Source organism: Haemaphysalis longicornis, unplaced genomic scaffold, assembly GCF_048455015.1.
Source record: "Haemaphysalis longicornis isolate Haplotype H1 unplaced genomic scaffold, Haemaphysalis longicornis Haplotype H1 scaffold_1, whole genome shotgun sequence".
Taxonomy (NCBI): domain Eukaryota; kingdom Metazoa; phylum Arthropoda; class Arachnida; order Ixodida; family Ixodidae; genus Haemaphysalis; species Haemaphysalis longicornis.
In genome coordinates this window covers 478,023,065-478,035,665 of record NW_027526203.1, presented here as the reverse complement: position 1 = coordinate 478,035,665, position 12,601 = coordinate 478,023,065, and the positions used below count along the sequence as shown (strand labels likewise).

General features: G+C 50.3%; 1 protein-coding gene across 7 annotated transcripts in view; it reads right to left on the bottom strand.

Moving 5' to 3' along the window:
• LOC144156304 (carboxy-terminal domain RNA polymerase II polypeptide A small phosphatase 1-like) overlaps nucleotides 1-12,601 on the bottom strand; it is a 102,282-nt gene that overhangs the window by 21,797 nt on the left and 67,884 nt on the right. For 3 of the 7 annotated variants that reach the window (XM_077688274.1, XM_077688275.1, XM_077688277.1), the window contains 2 exons: nucleotides 9,333-9,419; nucleotides 834-1,004 (listed from right to left, as the gene is read on the bottom strand). The exons of 1 other annotated variant lie outside the window; for it this stretch is intronic. In XM_077688274.1, coding sequence (XP_077544400.1) covers nucleotides 834-1,004; nucleotides 9,333-9,419 — 258 coding nt within the window. The remainder of the gene's footprint in view (nucleotides 1-833; nucleotides 1,005-9,332; nucleotides 9,420-12,601) is intronic. 3 more of the 7 variants (XM_077688278.1, XM_077688279.1, XM_077688281.1) reach the window with 1 other exon arrangement.

Genomic DNA, 12,601 nt, shown 5'->3' with positions numbered 1-12,601 from the left:
CAACCATTTCGAGCAAATTTTGGAGCAACTGTCATCAGCCTTTGAAGTTGTGCGTACCACAAGAAACACACAAAAAGAAAACACCACCACAGAGTAAGTTCTAGGATATCTTGCTTGGAACTTAGTTCATAAAAAGAAACGAGGGGCAATATTGCGAATGCTGGCCGTCTATTTTATCTGCACAGCACTGAAAGCCAGTGGGGGGGGGGTCAAAGCAGGAATAGTGAAAAAAAAACATTATTTGCAAAGTTATATATATGGGTGAAAAATTGTAAGAATACATACTTCAAGAGGCAGAAGTAACATGAAACTGCATTATACGCACATACAAAATTAAATTAAAAAGGGAAGAGAACAGACCAAAACCATTATACAAAACGAAAATTTAAACAAAAACAGTTTCATTAGTTTATGCAAGGTTTCCAGGCAAACTACATCTGAATAACACTTAAAACGGCCCCTGAGAAAGATTTCAAAGTGGTTTTGTTTCTGTCGGAAATCTCTCTAGTTCTTGTAGAGGTAAGTCCAACAAATAGTTGGCATATTTGCTCGCGCTAACAAAACATATTCTCCGACAAAACAGGACTATTTGTTGCTGATGATGTAGTAGTCCGAGGCGAAGCACATATTTTATGGTTGCCTGCCTGAATTCGCCAGCATGTCCGCAATTTTTGCCGGTGACGCTACAGCCCACATTTTCTGACTCGGAAGATCCTCCTCACGCGGCTGCCGTGTAGATGTAGCCGGCGCCGGCGTGAGAGCCCGGACTGAGGACAAAATTTTCCAACAATGAAGTTGCTTATCTTCCTCGTCCCAAGAGGAGAACCACGCACGGCTCCAGTGCAGCAAGGACAATCACTCGTCACGGTGTGGCGGGGGAACCAAGGAATAGTTTGCGGCAGAAAAAGTAGGACCACCATCCCCTGATGGGTGGAGAAGAGGGAAGCGATGCTCTTTGCCTGTCTAGGTAGAACCGCGTGCAGCACAGCGGCGGCAGAAGACTCCTACAAAGTGACCGAACAAAACAATGGGGCCATGTATCCTGCACAATGTGTGGTCAGGTAAATGAGGGCCATGCACGGGGAGAGGACCTTTGCGAGTAAGGCGCATAGCAATTGATGCTGCTGTTACGCGCGTGCAGGGGTGAGACAGCCCAAACAGATTTGGGAGCAGTTTTCGGAGCAGCAAAATTTCGATTTTGGAGCAGAAGAATCTTGATTTGGAGCAGTTAGGGACATTTAATACATCGTCTTGTGAGCTTACAAAATCATTATTTCAGCAATTTGCAGGGTCAAGTGCACATTTCAATCAGTTTTGAATACACAGAACACTCAAACAGCCTTACCTGAAAGACTTTTAAATTTAAGAGTATCACAAAGTACTAACTGCACTACCTTTTTCCTAACTGGTGATATTGTGTTGCGCCTGCACGCAACACTGACAACAAAACTGCAGTTAACATTTGAGAGTTTTAGCAGTCCGTCTGTTCTGTTGGTTGCTTTGTTACCGGGTTTACCGGACCGGTCTGCGCCTGCGCACGCGGAAGGGCGAGGAGGCGCGGGAAACTAATCCTCCTACGGCTACGAATGCCCAAGTGCCCAGACAAGTCCCGGTGAGCACGGTAACTACGTACACGACGGAACAGACGAACTGCTAAAACTCTTATCAAATTTAAGGGCTCCGCAATTGTGGCGTTTTTTTTGCTGTTTTAATGCTAAAATTATTATTTTTGTAATCCCAGGCTGTGTTGTACGAACGACTGTAGTCACGGCAACAGTTGAGCAGCTTCGAGCTAACAGTCGCATAGCCCAACCAGCCTACCCGTTTCAGTCCCCGGGGCGCAGGTTCACCCTATGGTCATTTGAGTAGCGTTAATGTTTAGCCACCTAGATTTTGGCATTAAATTTCACTTTGCATACATCAAGTGTTATAGTCGCGTTCTATAGGCTCCGTGCAGTCAAGTTTGCCGAGCGGGTGTAGCGCCATCTACCGCGCCTCCGCGCAACACTGGGTAGGCCGAGCCGTACCGTCCTGGCCGGCCGCCTGCTTTAGGCACTGTGCACGCGCCCTTGCAAAGGCGTCTATCAAGTGGTTAGGTGCACTTAAGTGGCTCAAGTTTGCGGAATACACTGCAACGGCGACAGGATGGAGTGTTATCGACCGAGAGGCTTTAAAAAGAAACAAAGCCCAGAAGGAAAGCTACTGCCTTCGCTGCCCTGAAACGTCCGAGTTGGGAAGGCTGGTCACAGCCTCACAGGCGGCACAATTCCGTGAAATTTTTAGAAAATACAATGGCGACGACTAACAAGCAGATTACATGCTGCTGTCAAAGTAAAGTATATCGGTTTGCCAGCTGTTAATACTCGTGAGCTTACAATAAATTTCCCCTCTTAGCGAATACCGTGCGCATTGGCAGTATTTGCACGAAGGTTGCATCCTTGCTCCGTGCACGAAGTCAATTATCGCCTCAGGAGCGAAAGCCTACAACCTCTGTGCCTTCCGTCTCCTTTTCCGTGAATACATTCACAATGTACACGGGTTTCGCTGCAAGACTACCTCTTCCTTTTTACGGGGTAAGCAGGGCCTCCAAATATTAGCATCATCACAAACTCCGTTTATTTTTTATTGTTCTCTAAAGTTGCTGTTGTGAGCCCCGTTAAAACGAAAGCTGAGTGTTACGTGCCGCATGAGTTTTCGTTATAAACGCCGCGGAAGACACATGCACAAAGCAGAAAAACGCGTGCTCGCTCCGTGTTCTCGGGGTGGGATGAACTGGCACCAGCGGAAACGAACTGTCAGGGGCGAGGAGCAAGACGCATTCTGGGAATGTTTGGCAATCATTCAAGCCGTGAAATTGAAAATCGTCGTCAGGTTCATTTCCCGGCCGCAGCGGCCGCTTTTCCGATAGAGGCGAGAAGCAAAAACGCCCGCGTGTTCGAGATTCTGGCTCGTGAAAGAGGTGGTCAAAATTAATCCCGATCCCTCCACTACGGCGCGCCTCATCGCCTGTCTGGTGTCGGCGAGTTGAACTGCACTATCAATCAAAAATCTCCGCCATTTGGTGTGCAGTTCTCTATGATTCCCACCCGCATGATCCACACTGGAGCCCGCGTATTTAAGGTAATTATACTTGCTTTGAACTCAATGCTACTAGCACGTAGCGCAGCGTACACACCGCACTACACCCCAACAATCGATCCTGTGAGATGGGCACCGTACTCGCGAAACCACGGCTGTCCGATTTCAAGTATGCGAACAAAACGGCTTCTTCCCAATGCTGTGAACAGCGAATTAATTTGTGCTTTCTAGTTTAAACGCAAATTCACTGAAAAAACTATGTGGAAACGTGAAAGTGTGCGCACAAAAGGCTCCACCTGCGTTCTGGCTATGCATGGCAAAGTCACTGTCGCTTGCCCTCCTCCTCCGTACGCGTAGTCAACAGTTCAGTCCTTCAGTCTATTCCTAGCCCGGTGCGGTGCAATTACTGTAGTATGTTTTAATCAATATAAAACTTAAAAACTGCGTATACTACATTTGATCCGGTGCCACCAAGCAGGAGCGCAACCGAAACCCGAGCACGCTGGCGAGCGGTGGCCTACCCAGTGTTTTTCTTATTCCCCGATGGCGGCGCTGGGTGTCGCGGCTCAGTGTCGCCCTCTGTTCACTGCACGGCGCCTATGGCAACCGTGTAGTCCTGCAGCTATTGGGCGCTGCCTGAACAGGTCGCGGCGCCGCAGCACAGCCCGCAGCTATCGTGTCGATCGTTCCATCCCCGAGGCTCGCGATCGTGCTTCGAAGCACAGCAACACCTCAACATTTTACAACAGCACAACAAGCCAAAAAATTCACTTCACGAACCCGATTATAGACGCGCGCACCGCGTTTCGCACTCAAGGACAAACCATGCCTAAGTCATAGGCCCCACATTTCAATGAACTTTTTTTCGAGCCGCCCAACCTCCCGTAATCTGGCACCAATCTCAAACCGTATCCTCGCGTTAACGCCACTGTTCAGAGCCACAACAGATAGAATGAATGGACTGGAACTCAGCTGATAGTGTAAAATAAACCAGGGAAAATATCGGCGATACGCACTGAGCGCGTTGGTAGCAGCCAGATCAGGTGGCGGCCATATTTGTTGCCACAGCGATGCCTAATCGAGAAGGCCGTTTCTGCGAACCCGGATGGAAAGCGAATCGAGTTTTAGAAGCTATTGCTTGCTTCGTTTCAGTCTTTCTATTTGTGCCATTTCTGTGTTTGCGATTGACCGACGATAAAAGCGGTGACCGGGATGCGGGAGGCCTTTGTCCCCGCCAAAACTGACATGAGCATTAAAATCCGTGCCGTTGAGGCTCTTCGGGAGCAGTTTGGCGCAATTTTCGCCATTTTTGTGCTTTTGGAGCAGCTTGGCGCAGGAAAATGGAATTGTATCAGAAAGGCGCAATATGCGCAGCTGTCTCACCCCTGCGCGTGTCGCCACTTCGTGTCCCCTCTCTTCCACGTTACTGTCGAGCCATAAGAACGCCTTCCAGCAGGCTGATTGCATGGCCACCGCGTGTCCCCTTCTGAAAGCGGTGCTGCTGACGGAGTAGTCCCTTCGGTCCACGCCCACTCAAAAGGACGGATTTGTTTTCCTGCATCTCTCCCTAACCCAAGAAACCGAGGAACGGCGTGATCCGAAAAGGGCCCCACTGCGACTCTCAGAGCCGGTTCCACACCTGGAGGCCTGACGGTTCCCAACTCTGCAACTGGCGGACGGCGGTCGTGACAAAAGCAAAGCCCCGATAGCCATCTTCGGCCTCTGTCCCAACTAAAGCCCCTCCTTTGACGAGACCAGTGTAGAGGGGCCCAAGTCACTATGCCGCAAGGACAGAAGCACCTCAGGCTTTCGGGGAGGCTCATGCTCACAATAAGTGCTAACACAAAAACGAGACCAGGAATCCTGCAATTTCAACTGATTTATCTTTGCATGATCACTGATGTCTTGTGATGATGGAGGTTGCTATGTGGCTTACCAGTGTAGATCATTTCTGAATTCTCGGTCATTTAAACGATTTTCTGAGATTTCAACAAGGTCATGTTCAACAAGGCCCCATCTGGCGCAGTTCAGCGGCTGGTGGGTGTTTAGATACTTCACGGGCCTCTGCATCTGCGGTTGGTGGACTAAACGCTGGGCCGACTGACTCGGTCGGAAGGTCAGCGAGCCGTGCAGTAGCGCAGCCAACTGCCAGCTCATCTCCTCCTGACGTCACATGAAAACGCCACAGAATATGGGCGAGGGTGCAGAGAGAAGGACAGCATTTTCGAATTGATTTTTCTACTAAATAAATCCGCGTAAACGCACTCAGAGTGGTCGAAACATAGCCTATAGACTCCGGACTACAATTCGTGCTACCAATCTCGCAATGTTTACAAATCACTTCAGTGTTCCTTAAACTGTCTATATTTCCCAAAGGAGCGAGGTCAGCGCCTGCTTCGATTTGCATTCATCTAAAAAAGTTTTGTGAGCAATGTAGCCACCAGAAGATTTTGTGCTGTCATCATGGAGAATACTCAACATATCTTCAATCGCTGTCGCTCTGCATGTGGAACCATAATCGACGTTTCTTGATATTTTATGAATAATGCTATTTGAAATATTTTAGTTCTCCTTTGAAGCCCATCCATAGATCGTTATCCCGTACTGCAGTATCGATTTACCAAGAGATTTGTGCAGTATAGTATTTTTCCTAAGCTGACAGGCGTGCATGTGTGAGTGTGTAATTGCGATTTGGGGCTCACCGTGACCCTGCCCCCTCCGGGAAATAAAACTGCGCCTGAGCTTGTCCCACATCGCCCCACTGTTTAGTGCAAAGAAAACGGCAGGTACATTCGAGGCCAAATATATGTAATTAGCCAGCGGCCCCCGCTTCCCTTCCGTTAGGAACGCTCGTCGGGTTGGTCTTTACGTTAGTAAATAAAAAAAGTGGCCGTGCAAGAACAAAAATGGCGCGTTTCAAACTGCACAGTAAGGCGCTGCCATGTGCGGGATGAAAAGCAAGCACAAAAAGAACAGAACTTCCGCTGGCGCTGTATCAGGCAGCGGGCGCGCGAGCACTGCGAAGGCAGGAAATTTGAAATGCGTTGGACAAACCTTCATTCAATTCATCAGAAGAGAAGTGAGACAGGGCGGCCAAGAGCATGATGGGTGGTAGCACTCAGCGGATAACGGCGCCACAGCATATTATGGCAAATCACTGCTCTACACTTCCCAGAACTTTCACGTTGAGTGGAACAGCTTTAATTTTTTTCTCTTGTCGTTCTCACCGACACTGCCTGTTTGTTGCACCCGCGTCGCTTGTCCTCCTCGCTGCATGTGGTTACCCCTTTGCCGTCGCCACATAGCTCCCTGCCCTGGCGAAGTGTCCCTTCGCGCCTTGATTACAGCAAATGCACTGCACTTGACACTTCATGTTTGGTACAGCCAGTAAAAGTAAACCTAGTTGATGTCGTTTATTATGTTATTCTTGCTAAATGACGCTCAGGAGTAGGACAAATGACTTTTTTTTTTTAAGATGGGCGGGCAGAATCTCCGCCCCTACTCGTGCCGTGCCGAGCCTTGCCCAGGAGCCTTGCAGGAGTTCCCACAACCCTGGGCTGCACATGCTGTTTACCTCATAGCAGACCCAATGTTGATGCTACGCTCAAAACAGTGCATCACAGAATAGAGTGCAGAGAATCGTTTCGGGTACAGCAGCCACGAACACAGAAATGAAACCGATTAAACTCTTGTGCCAGAAATGGAGCGCTGCTCGCTCACGACACGCGCGTCATTTCCCAAGTGTTTACTGTATCCTTCCGCCAAGAACAGGTGAGGGTTGAGCCGGGTGTGTAACGCAGTCACACACGAAAAATGCTTTAGATGCGAAGCATCTCATGCTCGGGGCTGTGTCCCTCCCTCCTTTACTCGTTCTGACAAAAGTGGTTAACAGATGACGTCACCGAATTACCAGATTTTGTTGCCTTCAGGAAGGATAGAAAACAACCACGTGGCGGGGGCGTACTTATTGCTGTCCATGAGCGCCTATCCTGTTCAATAATAAATGTTCACTCGAAGCTTGAAATTCTTTGGTTAATCTGCCGCGCTGTACCGGAGACAGTGCTGCTGGGTGTCTGCTATCGGCCACCGGACACGAGCCCGACCTCGGCAGGCACCCGGGAAGAGCATCGCAATCCTACGCACGACAGTCACTGTCGCCACGCATGACAGTACTATCTGCTACACCACCACCCACCCACAGCCAACCAATATTCCCCAGCAGCCCGACCTGTACACGAGTGCTTTCTCGCGGCGTGGAACCGGAGACAGCCGCCCTGTGCACGCACGGCTGACAGCACCGCAGACACCTGGTGCACACTTTCTCCTGCCACAACAAGGACAGCCTTGCAAGTACGTCAAGGCAGAATGCGAGTCGGGCTGCTTGAGGTCAGTCGCGCAATGCGCCCCTCAATGACCGAGCACACCACACCGCCGCTCGGCCCTTTTGTGTACAGCTGGAACGTGGCAGTGTCATTCCGATGAAAACAGCTTTTTCGCAATAAAGCTTTGTGAAAAAAAGCAACCAAGACCAGAGTAAACAGCAAATATCAGTGCCAGCCTGCAACTGCGCACAAACATGCTCCACACACTTGGGGCACAGTTAAGGTTCAAGACAGCAACGCAAATGTTAACGGCGGCCCTGCAGTCATTGGGACATTACGTGTCAACGTTCCCGTGCCCCAATTACCCGTAATTTCACGAATAGGACCCCAACTCAAACAAGTCCTTGCCGGTTTTAGTGCGCAAATTGATGGGGTTTTCGTGCGCTCCGGTACGCTGCCCAACGAGTTCCAGCTACCGGTACACTGAAGCAGAACTGAAGAGGAAATGCAAATAAATGAAACTTGTTTGTTGCATAGTGCGCAAGCTGCACAAAGCCGCAGTAATGGGTCGGAGTGAAGTTATTCGCACGCCATCGAACAAGCTACCCAGTGGCTCTACATGCCGCTAGATTTTCCCCACTAGGCTCGTTCTAGGCAGTGCCAAATGACATCCTCTAGAACAACACAGCTGTGCTGCAAGTTCCCATCTTTTTATCCGAATGGCGCTAAAATTCCCCTTTGCCGCAATTTGGCGCCAGACAGAAATCATTTATTATTGCTGCTTTCTTAGACGCTGCCTTATACAGTCAAACCTCAATGTAACCTCAATGTCGGTAAAATTCGTACTTTACTTCGTTACATTAAAATTTCACTACATCGAAATTCGCAGTTAAAATGAAGTGTTAACACTCTGCAAACAAAAAAGGGGCGGGCATACCTGGCTGGCGCACTGTTTCGGTTTCTGTCGGAGCCAAGCATTTTTTTAACCTCCTTGGTCGGAGCTCAACCGTCTACACGGGCATAAGCGTGAGCTGCATGGAGCATTTTCTGCAACAAAAACGCGCCTCACGAGCCACAAGCACGCTGACGCAGTCTCGGAGGAAACCACCCGCACGATGCGGGTAGCTCTAGCGACCGCGTCTAACCGCTACAAGAGCGTCAAACGAAGTTGTTCATGCGGGCAAGAAGCTAATAATGTGAGCAGAATTTTCACTGTAAAAGCACCCATCAAACATCCTCTGCAATGGTAAGCCTAATCGTCTCTGCCCCCACCACCACACGGTGCGCGCCGCCTCCCCATCGGCGCAAGCACCCCCCCCAGGCTACTCCCACCACCTGCACGCAACTGCGAATGCGGCCGTGAAAAAAACGTGCGCGCAAGGCTCAAAAAGACCCACAAATGCTTGGCCGCGCACTTGCTGGAACGATGGAACCCAACAAGCACGACCGAACTTGAACGAAGGACAAAGCGGCAGCATGCGGCAGTGACGGCGCTATCATACGCAGTTTTTAGGCAAGTAGTTTGTAGGCAAGGAGCTCGATTGCGGCATTGGGTGGCCCGTGTCGCCGTTCGCGTTTCATCGAGACTCCGTTTCAGCGCTTGCATCTCCCAAAATCTACTTCTACATCCAAAATTTCATGCCTAGTTGTCCATGAAACTTCAGTACACTGAAAGTATGGCCAATGAGACTTTGTTACACGGACGGTGGTGTGCACACAGTTGAAGCCAAAAAAAGCCACGTGGTTCACAACATTGGGGTTTCGTTACATTGAAGTTCATTAAACTGCGGTTTGGCTGTAACAGGCAAATTGGCTGGCAGCACTGCAGTGCCACCTGTGGAACATTTTTCCCCTCAGCTGGTACCAAGAAACGAGGCTACTTTTGTACTGTTGGCTGAGAGGCCCTGGCCCTGCCCCGGCAGCCACACTCACCGCGTTGTCCGGGTGGAAGATGTACGAGGCAGGTGAGTTGTCGATGATCACCACCCGGTGCAAGTCCCGGCCCAGCCGGCCAAGGTCCTGCACGAGACCCCCCAGTGGTGAGCCCCTGGCTGGGGACGACCCCAAGTGGGCGCCCTGCACCCCGAACCTCCAGGGAAGACAAAATGCCAGCTGGGCTCCTTCCAATAGCTGCCTCGTTAGAACAACACTCACACAACTCGGAAAAGAAGCTGTCAAAGGAAGGAAGTGGGCAGGCACTGAACACGTACAGGTGTCCACCGTAGGTGGAGATTTTTTACCAACAAAAAAACGCCTGCGGCTTAGCCCAGCCTACCCTGGATACACAAAGCGAACGCTTGGCTTAGCCTGAATCATGGTTTCACCTGGTTCACCTTTGATTTCACTGAGACTATAATACCATTCGCCCAAAGCCTGCCTTTGTCTACGCTTGTGGTGCCCCTTCTGGTGTTTTCCGAGCTGAACAGCTTGCCGGGCAATATCCACAGTACGGTCGTACGCCACTTGCCAACGACGGCTCGAAGCCTCCAGCCCCCCCGCAACACTCAGAGAAGACAGCCCAGCCTTGCTCTCATTCTTGGCCAAGCTCGCATGCACACGGCGAGCCAGCTCCAGAGAGTGCATGCGCCAAGCTGACAGTGGAGGTGGCAGTGGTGAACACAGCTGGGCCCAGAGAGTCACACGATGCGCTGCCAAGGGCACAGCGTAGCTGCAGTCATGGGAAGGTCAAATTTATCGCGACAGTGAAACCACGCGACAAGAGTAGTGGGGATCCTTGTGTCCTTATGCCTCGTCCGCACGTTTTGGCGAGCAGATGTGTGCGGAGGGCGCGGAGGAAGGAAAACCACTTCGTGGCCTTCTCCCTCGCCGCCCTCTCCTCGAGCGCCGGGGGAGACCTCCTCTCCCCCCGAGCCGACCTGCGGGATGCGCGAATGGATTCTGCCCTGATCGGTCTCAAGGGATGCCTCCCCTGCTCTCGTGGCCGTCATGACGGATATCGAGGTCCGAGTCCTGCGGTTTGAGCGAGCGAACAGGATAGGAGCGAGCGAGCGAGGGATGGTCGTCTTCTCTGGCACCTGCCAGGCCGTGAGGCCCACTCTGGATTGCCGGAGCCTGTCTACCGCATGCGAGTACCCGAACCCGTGCGCGAGTCTTCGGATTCCGCAGGGGCTAGTGTACTACGCGTAGCACTTTCGCTAGCGAAGCTGGCCCGGGTCCTCTGCTATCCCGTACGTTGGCCCACAAGCTTTGCTTTTAAATTTGCAGAGAATTCGCCCATTGACCTATATACCAGTCATTGGCATAATTTTAGTTGCCATCTGGCACACTTACATCGCAAAGGCTGACTGACATCGCAAAGGCCGGAACTGACATTAATCAAATGTGCCACCAGCTTTTTTTTTTTTTGCTTCTCGCTGTCAGTGAGCGTGCTATTGCCCTAATTCACCAAAGCATCTAAAATGCCCATCATACAGTATGCCCAATAGTAGCGGCAGTCCAGTGTCACCCAACAGCATGTACGCTACAGGCACAGGCACGCTACAGGCTGAAGGGACAGCTCTCGGTATGCAACGCTCTGAAGGCCGTTTCGAGGGCTGTGCACCTGGAACTAAAGGACAGCGCGACGACTTTTTCCACAAGCATAGTGCGACGTCTCAGCGAACGGGTGGCCCCCCACGAGAGCCCCAAAACGCTTGCTGGCCACCAGCACAGGGCAGCTCTCGCTACAGCCTGCACATGCGCATGCCATGTTTGGTGCTCGCTTCCTGACGGCATGGTCGTGTAAATTTCAGAAGTGCTCGACAAGCAATTCCGCGGAATGCACCGAGGACTTGCTCGCTGGGAGGCAGCCAGACAGAAGCAGTCATCCGACAAGACTACAGGCAGCTCTAATGAGAGTAACCTTAGACAAAAGAAGTGCTTATAACCTCAATAAAATTATGCCATGTACTGTGATTTTTTTCACACTTCTTCCCAAGGTAAGGGAATCAACCTATATTCTGACGGTATTATCGCCCCACTTTGATATCTAAGCATGAATTAAGAGGTTAAGCAGGGCTTTTATGTTTTTACAGTGCCTATAAATGCCCATTTCGAGTCTGCCCCTAAATGCCTATAAAAGTTATTTTAAAACTCGGTGCCCACATGAACAATATTTATCCTCAAGTTTTGCTTTCGAGTGCAATCTGAGATTGTTATTCATGTTACCGGTCAGCATTCAGAACTCTATGGGGTTCAAGCTAGTCCTCCAGTTTAACACGCTCCCGGAAAACAACCACTAGCAGCAATGAAATGGGACGCTCATTCTCAGTGACAAGAGGCACAATTTTTAATCCAATCTGAAGGTGGTGGCAGTTTACCATTTCCACAATTTTAACATTGCTTTCCAAGCTACGTTCCACGTGCTCTCCACAGAGGTTTCTTCAAACATGTGCAGCCACATCCCCGCTTCAAGAAGCATACACAAGTCCAGCTCTACTTTCAAATGCATCGGTTGAGCACAGAACACCCCTTTGTTAGCAGACCATTCCCATAGGTTGTGCTCACTAGCATGACACGTGCAGGCAACACTGCGAGTATTAATACAATGCCACAAAGTGCAGGGATGAGACAGCTGAATCAGATTTGGGAGCAGTTTTTGGGGCAGCGAAATGTCGATTTTGGAGCACACGAACCTTGATTTCGAGCAGAAGAACAACATTTATTATGTCACCTTAGGAGCCAGAAATATCAATTTTTGGCAACTCAGGGAAGGGGGGGGGGGGACACTTTTCAATTGGTTTGGAACATACATCACACTGAAACAGCCTTTCAATAAAGTTTTTCCTACCAGAGTATCACAAGGTATGCACTGCACTACTTTTTTACAAACCATTTTTAAATTCTCAGGCTCCACGCAGAGATAGCGTGGAGTTTCGCTGAAAATATTGAATTGAAAAACTAAGCAATCTTAAGGCATTTTTATCGTCACGTGAATGCCGAAACCATCATTTTTGTAATCCCAGACTCAGCTTTACGCCCAAGCGTAAGAGCCGCGGTAGAAGCTGCACCAAGTGAGGCGACCCCACCAGCCCTGCCATTTCACTTGCCAAGGTGCAAGGTCACCAACATTGGCCCGTCTACCCACCTCCTGCTTGGCGTCAAATTTCCCTTACCACTGGCGTGCAACAACAACGGCCCCTCCCACCGTCGGACACTGCCTGAACGTTGGTTCACACGAAGAGGCTGGCACTCAGTTGTCT